This window comes from Mixophyes fleayi, chromosome 7 (assembly GCF_038048845.1).
Source record: "Mixophyes fleayi isolate aMixFle1 chromosome 7, aMixFle1.hap1, whole genome shotgun sequence".
NCBI classification, from domain to species: Eukaryota; Metazoa; Chordata; class Amphibia; order Anura; family Limnodynastidae; genus Mixophyes; species Mixophyes fleayi.
The window spans coordinates 133,238,692-133,261,817 of record NC_134408.1 but is presented as its reverse complement, the minus strand read 5'-3'; the positions used below and the strand labels follow the sequence as shown (position 1 = coordinate 133,261,817).

Genomic DNA, 23,126 nt, shown 5'->3' with positions numbered 1-23,126 from the left:
TAAATGATGGACTTTGTGTCCTGGGTGAAAGCTGTTCGAAGGGGAAAGCTAATAGAGCTGGGTGTTCGAGGCTGTCAAGTTATCTTATGATAAATCTCTAAACTCCACAAAAGGTGGATGTTTCCTTATACGGCCACTGAATGCAGATCCAATATGGATCTATCATTTCTGTACCATGTACGGAAATGATAATTTAGGCCCTGGTTGGCTGCAAGTAGTATCCACTTCTAGAATTACTTACAGGAAGTCTGCTATGCATAGAAAAAAACCCTGTACAAAATAGTAACTTATCTCACATGTCTTTGGTTGTAAATCTGTGAATGTTAAGGAGCTTTAACATGTAAAGCACATTGTTGTTTAGTTTTATATAAGATTTATTTGGCCGTCTTAGCCTTTTGAATGCAAATTGTGGATACTTTACAACATCAATATGTGACTTTCGGTGAACATCTTAAAATAATATATGTTGGTATTATGTCTTGGGCCTTGTTCTGAACTTTATGCTCAAAGGGCATCTTTTTAGCCCATGTATTATCTTGTAGAATTTGTTTTCTTGCACTCCGCTATATCACAGCTCTGCTTATATGATAGTTTATATCCAGAGAGCAGCTTTATACTGTATCGTGTGGCAACACACAAACATTTGATGATATAAAGATATGGCTGAAATAGAGAGAGAGGAGCCAGAAAAGCATATCTAATCATCGCGCCCTCCTCTCCGCCTCCTCCCCTGTGGTTTACTGTTTCTATATTAATGTTTTGAAGATTCTTTTGGTATTTAAATTACCATAGTGACAGGTATGAGAGCCTTGGGGAGATTTATGATTACATTCTATGTTATAATGCACAAGCTAATACGTGTACATTCCAGTAAATAATGTTTATATAAACAATGAGTTCTGATGTCATTTACTTCATATGGATGAAAGCTGACGTCAGTTGATGCTTTGTGGTTTAAGCCAATAAACAGTACACTAGGAACCAGTGACATTGTCAGACTACACCTTAGTATGGGTTTACCTAAAATAAACATCCACCTGTGCCTAGTTCCTAATCAATAGGCTCCCCTGTTCTGGGTATTAACTGAGCCTTCTAAATGGTCGGTTCCAATGCATGTAGGTGACAGGTGCTCTTTAAATCACAAGTATTTTTATTTATTTTATTTCCTTCGCACATGTTTCTCCCATCAAACAAGCTTAAACAAAGGAAACATGCTCTGTGAACCAGGTTATCCTTTGACTTTGTCTTTTAATAATCTGTGCTGGCAAAACCTTGCGGTTCCCATGCCCCACCTTGATCGTGAACCTTGTGCTGAACGAACTGTAACATCAGCTGAAACATGATGGGACAAGATGACTAAAATGCTGCCTACACCCTCTAAGGTGCATTTATGGAGCAGGTTTGCATTTGTCTTTCATGCAAGGGAGAAACAAGTGTCGCTACTTAAAATAGTAATAAAGGGATATAAATACAAATCACATGTAAATAGGCACTGGATAGACTGTGTGTAATAAACGTTTCACACTAAGCTGCTCAGACGGGAGCGCTCTGGTAGACTCAAAATAAACCTAAAGGAGCATTTATAATATGTTGTAGTGCAGGCCTGTCCAACCTGCGGCCCTCCAGATGTTGTGAAACTACAAGTCCCAGCATGCCCTTCTAGCTATCAACAGGTTGTCTACTGGCAAAGCATGCTGGGGCTTGTAGTTTCACAACATCTGGAGGGCCGCAGGTTGGACAGGCCTGTTGTAGTAGATAGTGATCTGATCTGCTTTACATAACTTCTATGTTAGAACAGTTGTGTACGCAGAAAATAATTTTTAAGCAGCTGACTGCACGTAACCAATTTCTGATCATTCAATGATTAACTGGCCGACCCAATACAATCAAATTGTCCAATATACAATCCTTAAATCCCGCACTTAACACTTAGCCGACTTGCTGATTGTTGGCATATAATTGGGTAACCATAGTGATCTGATTGCTGACTGACCAAATAAATTCAATCTGCATTGTCCAATTTGTGAATGATTGTGGTGTGCCAGATGAGATTGGTTCCAATCAGTGGTATCTGTCCCGGTTGATCTCAGCCGACCAGCTGATCTGATTGTACCTTGTGTACCTATATTGCTGTAAATCCTGTCCCAGATCTCGGGTCACTGACTTGTATAAGAACATGTACTATTCCTTTTCTGGTTTTGCAGCTTGTGCATTTTTGAAAAATGTAGCACGCGTCCCTTGTGCTTTGGTCTTATCCATTCCTACATCCTGTGTGTTTATCACCTACAATGTACAATCCTTTCTTTATCCTCTCACACCCCTGTCTGCCTCTATACAGAATTAGTGACAACAAATCACCAGTGGTCATGCTGGCTGATGCTGTAACGTTATTCATCGTTATCTCTTTCAATAACTGCAAAAGGGACAAATTTTATCCCCGTCCTGTAGGTCTTTGTTCTGACCTGGCCACCTATAAAACAAGGTGTTGTGTATGTGACTGCATCCATGTCAGAAGTGGTTGTACATCAAATCACACTGAGGTCGCCAACCTGTGACTCCCGCCATTGGAGAACTACAAGTCCAAGCATGTCTGCCAATCCAGAAGCTTGTTGGTATATAATAATTTGAGAACCACAGTGTGTCTGATTGTGCTCTAAGTGAACGTAATGGACAATGATATGGAGGATGATTTAAACACAATTCTATTGCGCTTTAACGGACCACTGAACCCCAGATTTGAACTTGAAGCTATGCACCAATGTTGGCAAAACACATTGTTCAATGCCAGCCCGATATCCTCCTGTAGCTATGATATAAATTGAAGTATTGCCTCCCACATCTTAAATACAGTGTCCTAATGGGATCTGGGACAGGTCAAAAAATACATCTATGTGAGCTACAGGGAGATCACTGGCCCTACTCCCTGTGTAGTAATCAGCCAATTTGCGCAGTGCAATTCCGCAAAAGCAAGACTGACAAACTGTCAGTCACTCTGTGCCTGCTGTGTTACAGAAGCACCTCCCTCCTGATTTGGCAACTTGCTGCAGATTAGTGAAATAAAAAACACGATGGATTCATTTAGCTAATTATTACGGACCTCAATGATCATCTTTATAACTGACTTTGACCTATATTCATGTCAAAAAGTGTTTTTAATTTGTCTCTGCAAAAACATCTGTGTTTGTATTATATATTTAACTGCTAAGAATGTGACAATTTAGTGCAGATAACTGTTATAGGAGAAAAGCTTTTTAATCATGGGAACTCAGCAGTGCAGTCTAAAGAAAACAAAAGCGCGTTTAAAATCCATTTGACCCGTGTTTATATAACCATGTACATTCTTTGATCATTTATCTTCAGTTTAGTAGATTGGTTACACATGTCTCATGTTTGGCTTTTCCTTACTTTAATACTTAGAAAGTAATGTTTATGGTCTGGAGTTCTCTATGTTTAGGGTAGTTCCATTGTGTTCTAAATCGTCAGGGTTCGAGAATTGATGGGATTACAGAACACGTCGGACAGAACCGGGGGTTGCCAAACGGGGAAATTTAAATGATACTGATGTTATACAAATCTACTACTGCTTGTACTTAGTATTGTGTAAATGAATTAAATACAAAATACTTTTTATGGTTTTGACTACCCGCACATTTACTGACCATATCAAGAAAATGATTGTGGTCGGCTGGTATAGATGTTGGATTGTTAGCTCTCTGGTCTAGTGGTCACCTTCATTGTAATTACCTCTCCTTTATGTACATGCAGCTCATTGGAGTGGCTAAACTTGAAAAGAGTTGAAAAGCCGGTGACCCTGGAACAAAGTGCAGTGTGAATGGTCGGAACACTGATTGAAACTGCGTTCATTATCCTGTGTCTGACCCGGGATTTTAGTGAGAAAGGGGTATAATTGGTCATGGACACAGATATAAAATCCGGGTTATTGCTGGGCAAGCCCAGATGACCCGGCTTGAGGCTCAGTGTAAATGGGTCCAGGTCTAATTCCTGGGTTGGTTGACCCAGGAATAAGACCCGAGTCTTTTGGAGGGTTATTCCCGGGTCCGACCCGGGTAGCTTCCAGTGTAAACGGTGAGACACAGGTTTTTCAAACCAGGTTTCACCAAAAGCTATTTTGTTTGTTTTTTTTTTTTTGTTTTTTTTTTTGTTTTGTGTGTTTTTTTTGTTTTTTGTTTGAATTTTCCATCACAAGAGAAGCCAATCAAAGCTCCTCTTGTGATGTTGCCAGGGAGACCCGGGCAGACCCATGCTCAGTGTGAACACGGTCTACCCGGGTATTTGCCAGGGTGACCAGCACTGTCACCCGGCAGTATCCCAGTTCATAAAACCGGGATTTTGCCAGAGCAATGAAAGTGGTATAAGTTAATGGGTCCTCTGTTCAACTGTATCCCAAGATGAGTAGATCAGATAACTTTCACATTAAGATCCAGACTTTGGTGGAAACTTAGACTTACAGTTATGACATGAGCTTGGGTAAGGCTTAGGTCTGGGGACACAGATAGATTTTAAGCTTGGCATGCACTTGGCTATGGTGCAGGAGACGGGCACACCTTAAATTAGAACATGTTAATTCATAGCGACAATCCCAGTGTACAAACACCAGACCCGACGTTCACTGTACAGTATGTCAACTATCGCAGTAAAATATCATTCCCTAACCTGCTCACTGTACACTTGTCACCATCCATATTTATACACTCTGACCTTTTATGTTAGTATTCATCTTTCTCAGAAGTGTACTACACTCAGATGCTCATGGATCCTTTAATGCAGTTAATCCTTTAATGTAACATGTTTGATCCAGTAAATACATTTTAAACACACATTCCACACATTGTTTGTTTTTTGTTCGTTTAAAGTTTTACAGATGTGTTGTCTGGATTGAAGAGGCGAGGAATAGAAATGCGTAAGGCGTGGCAAAGACTTTAAGCCAGAGGTTCTAATTAGAGGATGTTTTGTATGGTGTTAATTATCGTTTACATTAGACTTATGTCACGGCTGCAAAGAGACCCGATCTTTGGGCCTTCTTAGGAAACCATTCTTGGATCTGTTATTACCTTTTCCTAACCCTACTGCCAAAACCCTGCACTTTTTTCTTTTTTTGGAAGACAAAAACATCCCCCCCTTTTTTATTTTTTTTATTATAACAATTTAATTTAAACTTCCTGTTGTGTTTGTTGGATCGAGATCAAAGATCTGTCAGATTAATGGCTTCCCCTGGTCTGCTGCTACTGAGCAAATAGATACCAGCTTTGTATTTGTGGAGTGTTTTAGGTGGTTCTGTAAAGAGCACAGCTTTCCTGGCAGGGGAAGGGTTACTGGGAATACGCCCGGCAAGAGCGTTAGTATCAGATAAGAGTTAATTCTTAGCACAAAAATAGCCGGAATTCCTGAGCATAGCTTTGCCATGATACTGTTTATTTAAGAACTCTGTGGGTTAGCCAGCTTCCGAATATGGTAAACTGGATTCAGGGTGTAGCTCGCAGGCTGCCGCCATCATCCATGGTAAACAACAGGTCATAATTATCGGGAACATTCTTGTTGCTTTATTGCGTCTTCTCCCCCATCCTTTTTATGCTGCTTCCTGCATTCTGTAGAACCAGGTCCAGAACGTTGTTTGTTCTCTCCTCATCAGCTCTGCACATGTGTTGGTGATACAAAGCTCATTCACATCTCTTTCAACCCTTTTTCTTATTGAACTTGCAACTAGTCTAATAGGGTTTTTTTTTTTTTAATGAGCAAGCTGTTGCACATTCATATACTGTATTGCTTGGCTAAATAAATATCTTAAATAGCTTAAGACTTCTCTAAATCAGCAAAGCATGTGCTCAGGTTTAACGCTGTAAAGCAAAATGTGGCTTTTTTCAATTTTGCATCTATCTGGAACAGAGCCGGAATAAGACCCCACGGCGTAGTTGCCTACTCTCCCGAAATGTCTAGGAGACTCGTGGATTTACAGTAGTTGTCCCAGACTGCCAGGAAGAGCAGTACAACCTGCTGCATATGCCCACTTAGGCTTAATGAAGGAAGGGGGGTGATCTCATGAAAGCTAGATTGTGCCCTAGACAATAAACTGGTTTGCACTCCCTTCTCTTCTCCATTTGTCAAAAAAAACAAACATAAAAATGGGTAATCTGTACCCATTGTGCTCTAGGCAGGAGCCTAGGTTGCCTAATGGACGATCCAGATATGATATGGAATAGGGAAGGAGAGGAGTTGAACGTATAAAGCTTTTATAAATCTGTGTTATTGGCTTGTGGTGACGAATGCTCTCTAGTGATTGCTGCATTCAGTCCCAGGGGCATGACCAGTGATGGTGCTATACATTTTAAGGGGTGCTCTTGAAGACATATCTCTGTATGGAGTGGGATCCAGAAGCAGGAGACTGGATGTCGGACAAGTTGGAAAACAGGGACACGATCACCGTGGGGGACGGTGGGAGGGGTGAGTGGGACGGGGGAGTAGAGAGAATACAGATATAATGAACAATGGGGTATGTGCGACTGTGACAATGGAGCTGACTCTGTGATTGTACAATGGATGTCTTATTCTCCCTATCTGTTTTTCTTTTGTTTGTTTTTTTTTTCCCCCTGTATTTTTAAACAATTGCTCAGTACCGCTTCTCTAGTACTTTTTTACAAAGTTTTTAAATTTGTTATTGTCAGGTCTGTATCTAGGGCTGTGCGAGAGGGTCGAATGCCCAGGGTGCAAAGCTGAAGTGGGGAGCAGGTTAATGAATATTTTTGGTTGATTTGGTTCCAGTTGAGGGCAAAGGGACGCCTCTTTTATTTATTTATTTTGCTCCAGACACTAAAATTGTCACTCTGGTTACCGTGTTAGGTGACGCAACGGTGTGAAAGGGGGTGTGGCTTTGCAAAACAGGTGTTTACTTAAACCTGTATGCTAAATGATCACTTAGTAATAGTGAAAATGTCCTTAAAAGGCATTTGATGGAATGACTATATATTTACACCATATGTTTTGGGTTTTTTTAAGTATTTGACATGTAAAAATGGCTTTTTTTCTCTTTTTTTTCTGGAGTCCTTAAAAAGTAAGTGTCAGAAAATATGGCACTATAGCATTATATAATATGGAGCGCAAAAGATAGTACAATAAATAAGAAAACCTGTAATCAGCAGGTGTTTATATACAAGTGTGATTTGTCTGTATTCGAGATCTTTCCTTCGTATTGTGGATCTGCCCGTAACATGGGTGGGCGGGGCTTATTGCACCTGGCACTGCCAATCAAAGTGAATAGAAGAAAATGAATTTGTAGTCTTATAACAGATGCATTTATGCGGTAATAGATTCTGGTTGTATCGAAGTACAAGACGTTTCAGCTGCTTTATTTTGTTTTATCCTTTTTTTTTTTTTTTTTATTCCCTCCTTCTCGGTTGTTCAACACTCGTGTGAAATGAGAGGCTCAGACTCACTAATCTGTAAACTAATAAATTATTTGAAGTCAGACACATTAACGAGTCGATTGTCGCTGGCCAACACTTTGTATCATTCATCTAGCTGCACAATTCTGTACTTGGCACAACGAATGCTCTTGTAATACAGCCAAACGCTAGATAAATGGCTTCTTATTGCATTGTAATAATTCGCTTAAGAACGGTGCTAGGCCAATGTTTGGCCTCATTTGAACGAGGTTATTGAGAAAAGGCCCCCAGCTGTATAATCTGCAAGAAATATACTGAAAGGAAGTAAGAAACTGAGAGCACAGTATTCGGGGATGGTTAAGTCTGCGGTTTGTTTTCTTGACCACCTTTTTACACAAGGCACGCAAAAAATACTTGTATAAAATATATATATATATCCCATCTATTAAACGCCTAGCCTGTGCCTTCATGCCAATGTTCTCCTGGTGCTACCAATGAACGTAATACCTTCACCCATGTGTGAAGGCATCACTATCTAATCACAGTACAAGGATCATTGATTCCTACACAGAATTAGATAGACCGTGTTCACGGGTGTGTTAATGCACACATGGAAATTATATATTTTTTATTTATTAAATAGCAGGTTAAGCTCCATTTTAACCATGTATCGTTTTCTTAACGATACTACTACAAATAATTATCTCCGTTTCAAAATAGCTGTTTGGCAAAGAAAGTCAGACACAAGCTCAGACTCTCAGCATCTCAAGTGATGGTAGAGGGGGTGAAGGAGGATCTCACAGTGCAGATGGAGCTCAGATGGGTGTTCCAAAGCCCCTCTGCTCACTGCATCATGTGACTGTGGTTGCCATAGTAATCCAGAGATTGTGGCGTGTAATATACTGCTAATTACCAGTTGTGTACTTTTAAAGTGTTACCTGTTGCCTCCAAATAGTGTAAGCAGCCATTTTGTGGGTTGAACTAGTAACATCGCAGATGAAACGTCACGTCTCCTGTTCCTAGCGAATGGTGAAGCTGTGTTCTAATGAATATGGGCTCGGCTCAATATGGCTGCCTCCTATGTGTGAAGGCAGCGTGTACATTTAAAAAAAAAAAGTCACCATTACGTTTTGGTCTCATGCACATCTGTTTTGTGAGTGAGTGACGGCCGTCCAGAAAGAATGTTTAATTCATTTCTACTTGTAATCATTTTAAGTGGAACAAATTGTGCCCTTTAGCGCAAGGGCATTGCTAGATTAAATAATTCATATAGCCGACAGATTCTCGGTTTTTGGATTTACGGAGACGGACGTCCCACGAGTCCCATTATATAAACTACACAGAGCAAAAGGCTGGATATTGTAGCCTCGGGGCTCCCGTAATCATGAAACAGGCGGAAACGTCCAGGGAGAGACGGATCTACATTCAGTATAATCTGTCTTCCTGTTGCTTGAATGACTATTGCTGTAATGTCTGTTAGCCGTGCTGTATACTACCAAAGTACTGGTGCTTTTGTTTTATATGTGTGTGTGGATGTGTTCTCAGCTGTACTTATAATAACGTGTTCTTTTGTGCTCCCAGCGCTCACAGCGGCAGCAGGACGGGGGAAGCTGGAAGTCTGCGAGCTACTTCTCGACCACGGAGCGGTCTTATCACGCGTTAACAGACGTGGCATCTCTCCGCTCTTCTGCGCTGTGCGCCAAGGATACTGGCAGGTACGGTAACAGAGGATATAGCTTTTTCTTTTTAACTAGAATTGTCACTAGGCTGACACCACACCCAATGTAATGGACATTTATGAAACCTGTCCTACAGGGGTCTGTGTGAAAGATGTGCGTTACCTATAGACACCAATCGGGTCTTTGTTTTTATTTTCTAATCTAGTGTGTTGTTGCTATGGGCAAAACCTTTTCTTCTGCATAGTTACCTGAAGAACGAAATTTTCGTAAATGTCCACAACTGTTTATATTTGCACTTTCACCCCTACAGCACATTATAAAAACACACAGGTGGCGGTATGGAAAATGTACCTGGAATGTGATAGTTTTCCAATGGCGGCAGTAAGAGAAGTGGCGGTATGACATACCACTGTATACCCCCAACTTCCACCACCGATGTGATGAATAAGGAAGTCTTCATTCATGCTACAAAACGTGTAGCACATTGAGGTTATGTCATTTGTAGTGCTTAGGACAGCAGGAGACAAGGTTAGACACATGACAGCGAGAGTGGTCTGCTGATGGACAGAGCCAGTTGTCCTGCCACATGGATCAGTGGGCAGTGTAGTTACACAAGTGGTGGGCCGGGTGATTCTGTAGTTTAGCAGCGTGCCCCCCACACACACACACAAAAAGAGTAGTAGTTTCTCCAATCAATGAGCAAAGCCAGTGTCAAGAGTACTAGTGAAGTAATAGATTATCAATTGCAAACTTAGATCATCATGAAGTTCTATACACATAGTTTGAAATCTGGGTGTCTGGAACATATAGCACAGATTAATGTTTTACGTATAGATCCACTGACTCTTCTGATATGTGGCTCTGGATCTCTGCAGCGATGAGAGGCTCAGCTTTCAAGCCTTGCCGTTCTTCATGTTTAGAAACAAAACTCTGTTAAGTCCTAGTATTCGTGTTCTATGCTATAGTAGTATTTATATTTATGGTGGTTTGCAAAAACGCTCATACAGAAATTCCAGTTCATATATGAACACATGAAAGTTGTTTGGGTATTCTTTGGAGGGCAGCTTTCAGTGTAGGTAAACCTTGCAGCAGGGGCTGTGTGAGTGTTTGGCTCTGAGTTACATTCATAACAGCAAAAAACAGACCTTTAAATACTAACTTTGCACAGCGTCTACGCTAACGTATGTGATATACTGTGATACTATAGTATGTCTGGCTAATCTAAGATTATCCAGATAAGCGTGAAAGAACTGAAGTTACAGTTTGCAGATAAGTTTCTTGTAACAGGAGTAGAAGTAATGTATTCAGGTTCCCTGAAAGCTCCACTAAAAGGTGGTGAAATAATATTTAGCCCAGGGGGGAGGGAAAGGACTGTATTTGTCCTTGAAGACGCTGCCATACAAATTCTAATGAGATAGTCTGAGCCTTTGTGCCGTCTGAGTCCCCTTTGCCGTTTCCTCTTTATATTTATCCTCTCCTGGTGTAGACAGCTATTCATGACACTTCATATGGCCCTGGGACAATACACAATACCTCCATACAACGCCTACAAGTTTTATAGTGTGAGATGCTGATCTGGCTCCCAGCCAGGCCGCAGTGTCCGTTAACAGCGCTCTAAAGAACAGCATGTAATATTTAGAATATCTCGCTGAGTACATACACATATTCCAATAGCCTTTTCACTCCCTGAATTTTTTTTCCTTTTTTAACAAAATGCAATGTATATATTTATCCCAAGGGAACCAAATCACAACTATTACAGTAATATTTCCAGGATTTTGTTGATGCTCTACAGTTCTCATCGCGGATAGTGCTCCCACAGACGTCCTCATACCTTCGCGGATTGTTCACACTGTCCGCTATAGAACACTGAGTCATGTCGCATGTGGGCAGGACCTGTTTCTTGAGTACAGACAGAGACCTCAGTGTGCAAAAAAGTGTAATCGGTGCTAAACATCAAAACCGGTCATTTGTCTTAAATATTTTAATGGCAAACACGCATACAGTATATAATATATTGTGGTATACTGTAAATATTTGAATGTATACCTTGCATGTACCGGTTACCTAGCTGTGCATCGGAGATACGTCACTATCTTCTGTTAGAGGTCCCAGATTGCTTGTATGAAATATCTCTGAGGATTAACTACATGTCCAGCAAATATTCTGCTAATACACAGTGAATAGCTATGAGGCTAACCTGGGAGGGATTTGGGGAGTTTCCGATGAGTAAAATTGTATAAATTGTGTTCGCTGCAAATTGTTTTGTTTTATATATCATCATTCTTTAAAAAAAAAAAAAACTTACTATCCGTCTGTCAGTAAAACCTCACAATTGATCCCACTTTTAAAATCTAGTATAATTTCTACATTGAAGACAGTAGTGCAGGGAGCAGTTGCTGTCAGATTATCTCAGCCTGCATTTATGAATGCTGAGCCATGTATTCCTCTTGGAGACTATTATTCTGTATTTAGCATTGTTCCTAAGACCGTTGAACCTCCTGAGGATGCATGTAAATGTGTTTATGATGTAACTATCCTCTAGTCGGTTGAAGCTGGCCTGCGATGCTGAGGAGGGAGGTGAAATAACATATTAATGTCAGTGTCCTTCACTATCGAGCTTTCTCTCTGAAGTGTCATTTGTTCCCCGCTCCCTGCAGGTTGCCAGACTGCTCATGCAGCACGGTTGTGATGTGAATCTGAGTGACAAGCAGGGCAGGACTCCTCTCATGGTCGCTGCGTGTGAGGGGCATTGTGGTACCGTGGAGTTTCTGCTGTCAGAGGGTGAGAAAATGTGAAACTAAACTGCGGTACAATAAGACGCTGTATAATTTGTAGCGCTGAAGTCTACAGTGCGAGTTGGGTGACTGTGGGACTTATTAAAGACAAATGTGGATGTTTTACATTTCATTTTATGAAGCATATGGTAATAGAACTTTATTCTCCTTAGAATAGAATGCAGTGTTTGACTATATTTGCTTGGTCATAGTGTGATTTTAGAATGTTCATATACACCCAATATGTTTCTTTGTTGCTACTACCTCCACTAAAGGTGCTCACTGGTCGGCTAGAACTTTTATGATAATATAATATAATAATATTTTTAAATATAAAAGCAGTTGCAACAGTGACACCTACTGGTGATGAGGAGGTATTGTGCTTCATCAAAGGAAACGTTAGCATGTGTGCGCATGAATTATGATTGATGCATTTCCCAGAATTAGTGCCTAGAACAAGAAGTGCCCTTTGAGTGTCAAATATTTTAATTTCTTTGGCTATTTTTGTTAATTGAGCATTTACTTTTTAACTAACTGGACAACCTTTCACTTCTCTTCTGCCTGGAAGATCACACTGTATTCAACTTAAAGTACAGAGCTTTACACAAGAGCTTGTGAAGCTTAAATTAGTGTATTATGATATATTTAGCAAAGGAGTACTTCACTGTTGTAAAGTTGTACTTTAAATATTATGACAAAATACAATTTCAGCGTCATGAGTGCTGTGGCCTGATACATTCTTACAGGCCCTGCTCCGTTCCCCATATGATGATGATAAACGTGTTGAAAAGCTGTTTTGTAGTAAACAGGTACAGGATCCTATTACACCAGTCATATTTATGGGAATGTAGCTTATTGGTTCAGGAGGAACTGGGGAGCTGATTGGTCCTTTCTAAATCGGTAGGCTGATTACTCCTGGGTATGGTTTCAGCATAAAATATGGCTGCTTCCATGGTGTACAGACCAGGTACACTTTGTGGCAGTATATGTACTCTTATTTAATGTAAACAAATGTTAAGTATCACTGAATGCATCACATTCGATTCTGTACAGTTCCTGAAATCTCAGTAACATTGACCAACATACACATACGTAACTATATTTATATAGGGTACATGGGCCCTGCCTTACACCAGCAGTGTAGAAGACTGTTACCGATTGATCATTGTGTAGCAGGAAACGTCAGTAGCGATAACTAGAAATGTTTCCGCTTCTCTCTCCAGAGGCCGACATCGCAGCGCTCGACAAAGAAGGCTTGTCCGCTCTTAGCTGGGCTTGTCTGAAGGGCCACAAAGCCGTTGTCCAGTGCTTGGTAGAAAGAGGCTCTAGCATTGACCAGATGGACAGAAATGGCCGTACACCGCTGGATCTGGCCGCGTTCTATGGAGATGCTGAAATTGTAAGTGAAGTCGTTAAATATTTAAATGCTCCAAATATGTTTAAAAGGTTCACTTGATATATTGGCCTTTCAGCACTGTTTAAGAAACCTCCCCACATTATAAACATGGGATTCTGCAACTGAAACTCCTAACTAATCTTCTGTTTACGTATTGTGTGGATGCCAGCAAAGTGCATTCCTGGTCTAAAAGCTCCCTTGGCTCCGCAGATGCATGCTATGCATTCTGTAGAGGAATGCCCAGTGTGTGTGTGTGTGTGTGTGTGTGTGTGTGTGTGTGGAGAACTGAGCGGAATGAGCGTGATCTCTTCTTATTCCTGATAGAAGTTTATCTTTTCCTGCTTGCTGGTGATGTGGGAGCTGCAGATATTTTGCAGAAGACAACATTCCCCGCGCTGACATCACACATATCTACCACCCCCCTCCCCCTGCTTGTGTTTGCACGAATAGGTGATAAGGAGTGGAAGTTACAGCAGCTTTAGATAAACCAAGGATATAGTTCTAGATGGTTTATCCTTTGCATGTATTGATGGCTATTGGTCTTACTCTTCTGTCGTACGAACATCTTTCCCCCCCCCTCTCCCTGAAATTGTACTGTGTACTTCTCATGATTTGGGATCATTTGGGGGCTCCATAGTAAAGTTTTGTAAGGACCCCCGTACCGCCCAGTGGTGAAAATCTCGCACATACACAGGGGGCTTTATAGTAGGGAAGGCAGCCCACCTCCCACCCCCATCTGTGGGCCTCATACCACCTGCATGGTAGTTATGTCGTTGCATACACATCCTACAGCAGACATCTGTATATATTAGTGATCTATATCCTCTTCTCCTTTACTAAAGGTTATTTTTTGTTTCTACTAACTTGGGTTATGGAGATCTGCTACAACTGTATGATTAAAGTGCTACATTTTGACAACCGAAAGAATAGTTAATACTTTGTCATATTTATTTGCTCTGCATTACGACGACTGCGGCCAGCAGGTCACAGTCAGGATTTGCTTTGCACAACTGATGTAACGTGGTGCCAGGAACAGCACCAAGGGCCCCTACATAGTATGATGAGGCTTTTGTAATTCATGCTCCGTATCTGTTTCATGCCGTCTGCATGTGATGGGATAGGATAATGTATGTTGTGTATAACGCTGTCTCTGTTTCCCGGGCTGTATAGGTTCAGTATTTGGTTGACAATGGTGCTATGATTGAACATGTCGACTATAGCGGGATGCGACCCTTGGATCGGGCCATAGGATGCCGGAACACGGCCGTCGTTGTGACGCTGCTCAGGAAAGGAGCCAAACTAGGTAAAACTGTTCCTTCCAATAAGAATCCCAGAATTATTTTATAATCTCAAATGCAATAAAGGAGAACTCCAGACAACTATTTGTCCCCATTGTTTTCCCAATTAATCTCCTAAGCCTATGGAGCAGCAGTCGGCCTGGGTCCTTCTTACTGTATAATCACAGATAGAACCATAACATCGTCTTAGCCTTCCAGATGGTGGAGAACTGAAGGATCCAGGAATAATTCCAATGTTTGAACCTGACACCTCCGGTTCTCCACAGTCTACACCACTCCGAATTGTGGCAATTACAACAGAGATCATAGTGCCAGCCACGTGCTGTGATCTTACCGGTGATATTGGGCATTTGGATTGACTTCATAGCATGTGTTGTCCCAGAATGAACACAATGTCCATTACGATACTATCAGGATTATTAGTGAATGGAATAATGAATGACCAGATATTTTCCAGTTTGGTCACCCACATGGATGGCCAAATTGATCATGATCCCTGGTTTTCAAGCCCCGTGGCTGGATCACAGTATGTGGCCAGCTTGGGACGGGGGGGGGGGGGGGTGTATGTGCGCACAGACCCCTCGGTCTTGGAGCTACTGAGGACGGATTATAGAATTCATTGTCTGCAAAGTCTGAGTCCGTTCTAAGCCTATGATTCCATCTCTTGGTCCGCTGTAAGCCTGGTGTCCTGCTACCAGTCATATTCACTCTTTGGTCCTAATATACAAACACCACCTCATGGGCTACCAACACAAAGCCCCGTCTGTCCTGAACAATAATATAATTCACTCTAAATAAATAATAAAAAAAAAACTTTTTGGATTGACTCTGCACATCGTGAATTTTGGTCTGTTCATGAAGGAGAGAAAGTCCTACACACTGAGAATCTGGTGACACTTACACAGCTATATATAGATCTGTGCCTAGACCGTTATAGCGCCTGACCGACATTTATAACAATATGTTTAATGACATGAAGTCTCACTTGGAGGAAACTGATGTCGTTTTCCTGTCCTGCTGCCTTATTGTGTTGGAGACATCTGTTGTGTGTCGCTGTACGCAGGCTGCAGCCTCTGTTACCTTGTGGCTATCAAGGAGGAAACATGCACTAAAATTTGCCTTGACACATGTTGTACATATCACAAATCTGTATTAAAATAGCTGTAAGGTCTTTGCACCACCGAGACGTTGTAAGATGATTCCTGTTATTGTTTTAAAAATGGAGTTTCTGAGCTATCTACATGGGCCATAAAAAAAATATGTATATATATTAGTATAATACATCTGTCTCCTGTGTGTAGGCGACACTTGTACTTTAACCCTGGTTTCTTTCTTTGTTGTAGGTAACGCAGCTTGGGCCATGGCAACCTCCAAACCAGACATCCTAATCATTCTCCTACAGAAATTAATGGATGAGGGGAATATCTTGTACAGGGTAAGTTAACAAATGACTCCTCAGATTGTTTTGGATAACACACACATGTGGTCACGGATTAGAACAGAAGTACTATGTCTGCAGAGTACATAATTGTAAAATAATAGAGTATAGTTCTTTTCTGCATACTGTACATGTTGCTATTAATACATCTTTTATAGAGCAGATCCGCTGTTGGCTAAACGCTCATAGTGCACCACACTGGAGGTGGTCATGTTACCAGGGGAACCAATACTTAGGGGAGTCATCAGAATGCAGCCAATCAATTCACTAGAAACCAATGAGTCCTGCAGTTTTATTGTGGGTGTAATCGGGAGAGTTTAGTTGTCAAATTATATTCCAGCATTTTGTGTTTAAAAAACTGTAGCTGTAATTATTGATGTTGAATAATTTGAAGTGGGGGAAAATTCCGGCCATGTTGGTGATTATTATAATGAAATAATTGTATGCTCATTTGCTGGTGGGGGGGAGGGAGTTGGAGAATTAGGAATATTATGTCAGTCACAGTGTGGGACTGAGCCTCTTCTGCATACAGGAATAAAGAGGTTGCATTTAAACAATTAGAAGTACCCATTCCCGCAAATTAAGATCATCTAGACCAGGGGTGTCCAACCTTTTAGCTTCCCTGGGCCATATTGGAAGACGACAAGTTGGTTTGGGCCGCACATAAAATACACTAACACTAATGATAGCTGATCATCCAAAAAAACATAGAAAACATAGTTAACATATTAAACTTACTTGGAAATGAAGTTAGTAAGAGTTAGGAAACCTGTTGCAGAATCATGATTAAAGCAGTAGTCCCATTACCAGCTGCAATTTAACTTACCTGCATCTGCCCCTTAGTGGGGTTCAGGGAATTAAATGGCAAAAACTTTTTTTTCCTCTCTTTCAGCACCCATGAATCATTTTTTTTATTGACCAGTTTGAAATGGTCACCGATATAGGCAGCATCAGGAGGACTAATAGAAATCTACAGAGATTTAAAGATAGGGTGGCGGGAAAAATGGCTCATGGAGCAGCCTCTGATGAGGGTAACAGTGGGTGATATTTTCACCCTACTCAGCACTGCACATTTAAAATGGTTTAAAATATTAAAAATACAATTATCTCTTAATATTTATAATAGATACATACAGAGAACACAGCTAGTTCATAATTGCATGGTGCAGAAAGTCCAAATTCAGAGTAACAACAATAAGATACTGGATAATCTTTCACTGCTGCTGATAGTTCGCGCGGGTGACTCCTCTGTGCTGCGCTACGCAATGGATGTCGGGTGTGATGATGTCACCCCCGACATTCACTGCGAGCACCGCGCGGAGGAGGAGACCAGGGAGGGAGCCGGAGCGCCAGCTGACGTGACCGCAAGGTAAGTATTTTTTATTTTTTTTTGCAGGATATTTATTTCATTAACAGCGCTGCCCCCTTGCCACATTTACAGGCGTGCTGGGCCACATGCGGCCCGCGGGCCACGGGTTAGACAACCCTGATCTAGATGTATCCGGAATCAAAATGAAAGGAAATGCGCCTTCTGATGTGTTCGCTTTGGAAAAAGTTGACACAAGCGAGCTGTATGCAAGATGTTTGGTCTATTTAAACCACATCTTAGATGGCACTCTCCAAGCATTGCTTTTGTTTCCTACAGAAGGGGAAGATGAAAGAAGCTGCACAGAGATATCAGTATGCTCTTAGAAAGTTTCCCCGGGAAGGATTTGGGGAAGAAATGAAAGCATTTAATGAGCTGCGTGTCTCTCTCTACTTGAATATGTCCAGATGTCGCCGAAAAACAAATGTAAGTAAAACACTTTTGTGCACATTACATTTGCCTTAGAATAGAACAATTTATAGTACTGTTTTGATTACTTGTAGCAAAGGTTTTACATCATTTAGTAAAACAATGGAGTTGAGCTATATATTGCTCAAGCAAAGGAAACCATTTTTATTGTTTGTCTAGTTACGGTCTATTGTAAGGTGCATGTCTAGACCTTTTTGAGGTTTGGTAACCACAATAGAAATAGTGAGGGATTTCTATTTCCCGTATACATTTATCAGCCATTATCTTGTTGAGTGTTACCTTTCTAGAAGGGCTGGTGAAGGTTACGCTGATTGTCTTTCAGGAAGAAACAGGTTCAGATCTCCCCCCTTCTCAGGATCCCTCCCCTATCTCTTGTGATATGAAGGGGCCTCAGGTACGGGATCCTTGTACCCCAGTCTGAGACTTGCAGTGTTGGAATTGGATCATATAATGATAATACTTCTTACCTCACTAATATGTGTCTGCTTCTCGTAATATGTATCTATTGTCCTACTAATAACAATGCATCTGACTGTAGAGTGATCAGTGAAACTAGGTTATAATATGAACCTCTTCTTCGTGACATAGGATTTCGGCATGGCTGAGGAGTTTGCATCTAAGGCACTAGAGCTAAAACCAAAGTGTTATGAAGCTTATTACGCCAGGGCAAGAGCGAAACGGAACAGCAGGTAAGTTGTCGATCTATGTTTAATCAGTTTAACTGCACCATTGGTTTAGGTTGTAATTCCCAACCACCACTTAGTCCGGTGTTCCCAAACCCAGCACAGCAGTGCAGGTTTTCCAGGTGACTGGTGAAATAATTATACCACCTGTGGATCTGGGAAATATTTGTTTTGCAAGAAAGTGATTTCCTTGTACGAGGACTGTAACGATGATCACTTATATTCCTCTGTTCTCTATTTTCAGGCAGTTTGTTGCGGCTCTTGCCGATCTCCATGAGGCTTTGAAATTGTGCCCCAACAACTTGGAAATAAAGAGACTCCTGTCTCGTGTAGAAGAGGAGTTCAAACAGCAGCAAAGGACACAACAGCAGAAGCAGTACCAGCCGCCGCCACCACCAAGAAACGACTCCGATCAAGAGGACGAAGCTCTTGAAGAAACGCTGGACAATCATTTCAGTTTTGATGAGATTAAGGAGGAGGAATGTCCAACATCTGACAAACTCCCAGGAAACTCAAAGCCACAGGATTTAGCCAACAATAACAGAGTGCAGGAATATATTAATCCAAAGTACCATTCGGAGCCTCCCGAGGAACACCCAGGGAAAAATATATGTCTCCAGCAAGCTCTGGTACAGCGACCCACAAAACAGGCACAGATAGTGAAGACCAATCAACACATGAATTCCTTGCAGTCCCTGTCTCGATCCGGGAACAGTTTTTCTGTTCCAAAGAATCAGGTCTCTTCTACCTTGGCACCTCCAAGCCCTCTTACGTTGAGACAGTCTACCAACCAAGGCGGTATGAGAGGTCCTAGTGCAGATGTGGTACATTCTGTGTCCTCCGGATCTCAAGGTTCTGCGTACAATGAGAAGGTCTCCTCCGGACATGCTGTCCATAAGCAGCCTGTTGAGATCTTACAGTCCTACAAGTCTTCCGGCTCCTTTGTTTCTAAAACAACAGAAAGGCTTGTGGGGCTCCCTGCACCTCAAGAGTCCAAAACAACTTGTACTGAAAAACAAATGGTTGTGACGGAGAGCAAACGAATAGCTGCCCACAGCTTGACCACAAGCAGCAGTTTTTCCGAAGGTGTTAAGGGACCTGACGTTCGAAGCAAAGACAGTAAGTCCAATCAAACGCTAAGTGGACCAGTCGAACATAGGCTGCGAAACATACCGTTTATGGGGATCATGGACAAAACAGCCAGATCGTTGCTGCCGATCACTCAGTCTGGCCGTAACTGGCAAAACCAAGCAACGGACGTAAACACGAACCCTACCGGGACTGTCCAGTCTACAAACTTTGAGAAGCTACCCGCCAGGCAGGCAACTGGCTATGGCAATCAAAACAAAACCATGCCAAACGTACACGGAGGGATTGCCCACAATGGTATATACTCAAAAGACATTGATGGCAAATGTCAAACATCCATTCTCACCCAGGAAACTAGGGTGACCAAGTCTGTCACCCAGTCATACCAAGAGGCAATGCTGAGATCACAATCTCTTTTAACTAAAGACTCTAATTTAAGCGCCATGTCCTCTTCAAAACCAAAGCGATCATTCATAGAGTCAAACGTGTGACCAGCACAGGCGGTATTTGGTTTAAGCAATACTGACTGCAGAATAAAAAGATAATGACCTTTTTTGTTGCCGAGACTTCTTCCTCTTTACAAGATTGAATACTTTTTCCTATCTCTTGGAGCTACAAATAGATGCGCTCAGTAAGCCGTGGAGATATATATATATTTTGTGCTTTGCTGTCGAACGTTATGTTTGGGATATTCTCAATCACCAACAAAACTTAGTTTTACACTTTAATAGTCTGGAATGTACATTCATTTCTGCTTCTGTGGTTCTGGTTAGTTCTTTTGGGTTATTAATGGGAAAAAAACACAAAAAAAACCAGACCATATCCTGGAAATTATACCATTAACTGGGTCCCCAAAATACATGAACTTGGTGGAACATGGAGTTGAGAAGTAGACAAACAATTTCTGGAAGAGAGGCTGCTGGTCAGTGTCCATTGATATGTCTGGGTTCGGGAGCAGCGCTGTGGGATAACGCGCTGATGTAGACATGGAACCAATGCACTAGATTCCATGTCGGTCACTGCCAGGTGCAGCCTGAAGACTCTCAGATAGCCTTGAGGACCTTTTAACCTGCTCGGTCTTTTTGGAACAACAGCCAAAACACAATGCAACATGTACAAAAATCCACCGTTTCTGCCTTTGAGGAATCCAGGGGGGCAAATTTACTGTAACCCATAGCAGCCCATCCAGTACAATCCCCTCCCTCTTTATAATGCCAAGTATGCTAGTAATCTCTGCACAAAAGTGCATTTAAAATATTACGTCATCCCCTTATACCACCATCCCTCACTATGAAGCCAGCTGCTGCTATAAAGAGCGGAGCATTGTATTAGCTTTTAGTCTACTGGTGCACGAGAAAATGGTGCTGTAATTCATAGCAACCAGTCAGAATCATTTTTAAAGCAAAGTTCTGGTTGCCAGAGTTACAGAGCGCCATGCTTGTGCACCAGTTTTCATAAATGTCCCTAACAATGTCATCTGGGGTCTTTCGCTCAATCACAGTACAGTCAGTGGATAATAGAAAATTCAGTTTGATGGATGGGTTTATGGAACATCCACAGCTTGCCGGAGCTGTTTATAATAACTGGAATATCAGTGTTATACAATATTGTGATGGTGCCTTTAAAAAAAAAAAAATATATATATTTTTTTTTTCTTCTTACTGCAGATAGCTGTGTAAAATGATTACATTACGGTGCATATTTATTGTGCGTTTAGTCAGGTGCCTTAATTTGCCACTTCTAAAGGGGATGGTTCTAAATCTAGAATGTAGGTATCCAAAGATGACTGATTGAGGAGTAGGCAAGCCCTCGGGGACTGGCAGGTGTTGGGAGTTGTAGTCTACCTGGGGTGAGAGTGTCCTAAGGCTTCCTAAGCCAACATAACCTCTTAGCTGCCGTTTTGGATCACACTTTGGCCGCAAGAGAGTTATTTCTGAAAATGGCAATTTTATATAGCTATGTAAAAATGAATGTTTTAATGGAATAACAGAATGTCTGATATTTTATAGAAGGTCACATATTAGGTAGGTTGTAATATAAATTATAACCGTATATATTGTTTCTATAAAATAATCAATCACGTTTTCATATGTACATAATGTATAACTTTTTTTTTTTTTTTTTCTGTTTCTTTCTAATGGAAATTTATACATAGCCATATATCGCATGCATTTTATCGCAGGCTTCAACCTTGCTGGTTTTTGCACTGAATTATATATAAATATGGCAAAATATCAGTTCTAGCAGTTATCGCACTTTACTCTTGTTATATGTAAACACCTTTTTAAGGTGCTATCTTAGAGGATAATTGTAAATTCAGAGAGAAAAGGTACAGGGAGGATTAAATGTACAGGGGAAATTGGTTATATATTTTGGATGGCAATAAGCTCAAGATATACTTCTTGCCTAAACATAGCGGCGTCGCCTATTTTGTGTGCTGAACCAATCGGTTCACTAAGAACCAGTGACATCACTGAACTACTTTGTGCCTGTGATGTCATTGGCTGCATTTTCCTGGTTATATCAGTGGTTCCCAAGGTATAGCTGCCCGCACTGTGGTCAGGTGACTGGTTCTCAAATTTTATTTAATTTCTTGGGGTTCAGCAGCGCATTTTAACATATATAGGAATCCTTACATCTACACCGATGTGTTAAGTCTTCGCTATCTGTATATATAATACGAATTGTTTAGGTTTCACGGCTATGTTAAGACAGTACATACTTGTAGTATGTCTGTTCAGTGTAAAAAATGTTAACAAGAAGTTCACAAATACAGTATGTTACCATGTCCCTATATAGCTTATTTATTTTTACAACTCCTTTACCTGTCTGTTTGGTCTGTAGCTTATCTTTTGCACATCTACTGTATTTCCTTAAGGAATAAAAAATATCATTTTTGTATGATAAAACTGTGTCTATCGATTGTGTCAGCGGTCAGTCTTTCCATATCCACACTCTGCCAATAGGGGATCACAATGCACACTGCAGGAGATAATATCCTTTCATAACTGGGCAATTTTTTGGGAGACCAGTAGATTGGTGTAATTTATTGTTACTCACTTTGTCCTGTGCAAATGAAGCCAATTCACCTGTAGCAGATATTAGAATATGATCATATCACACTTTTATGGCGGACCGGCTATTTGCAGGAGCTGTGTGGAGAACAGCTAGGGCCTGGCTCTTGGCTCATGTGCTGGATACTTATATATCCATATACAATAACTATTGATTGACTTCTTATTCATACTGCAAGTTTATTTATTTTTAATAAATATACACAACCAATACTTGACAAAATTTACCAAACTCTAATCCTACATATGACCATGTATTTATTAGATATAGAATACATCATAGTAAGTTATGTAATTACAGATTTACAATATTATTGCACATCTTAGCTTATCGCCTCAGACTCCCCTGTTTCCCTTTAAATTGTGCAGTATGAGCTGTGTGCAAATCAAAAGTTTATTCAAACTATATGGGACTTGGATAATCAAGAATCAATGTCTTCTCTGATCTCGCCTAAAACCCTTTATCTATTGTATATAATATAAATACTAGTAAATTAACA

General features: G+C 40.9%; 1 protein-coding gene across 5 annotated transcripts in view; it reads left to right on the top strand.

Annotated features, from left to right (window-relative positions):
- The window catches only part of TANC1 (tetratricopeptide repeat, ankyrin repeat and coiled-coil containing 1), a 146,885-nt gene extending 124,424 nt beyond the window's left edge, over positions 1-22,461 (top strand). For 3 of the 5 annotated variants that reach the window (XM_075180818.1, XM_075180819.1, XM_075180821.1), the window contains 9 exons: positions 8,979-9,112; positions 11,737-11,860; positions 13,077-13,252; positions 14,420-14,552; positions 15,891-15,982; positions 17,631-17,777; positions 18,103-18,174; positions 18,369-18,469; positions 18,708-22,461. In XM_075180818.1, coding sequence (XP_075036919.1) covers positions 8,979-9,112; positions 11,737-11,860; positions 13,077-13,252; positions 14,420-14,552; positions 15,891-15,982; positions 17,631-17,777; positions 18,103-18,174; positions 18,369-18,469; positions 18,708-20,043 — 2,315 coding nt within the window. In that variant the 3' untranslated portion in view covers positions 20,044-22,461. Of the gene's footprint in view, positions 1-8,978; positions 9,113-11,736; positions 11,861-13,076; positions 13,253-14,419; positions 14,553-15,890; positions 15,983-17,630; positions 17,778-18,102; positions 18,175-18,368; positions 18,474-18,707 lie in introns of those variants that run through there. The other 2 variants (XM_075180820.1, XM_075180823.1) reach the window with 2 other exon arrangements.
- Positions 22,462-23,126: the final 665 nt, after the last annotated feature.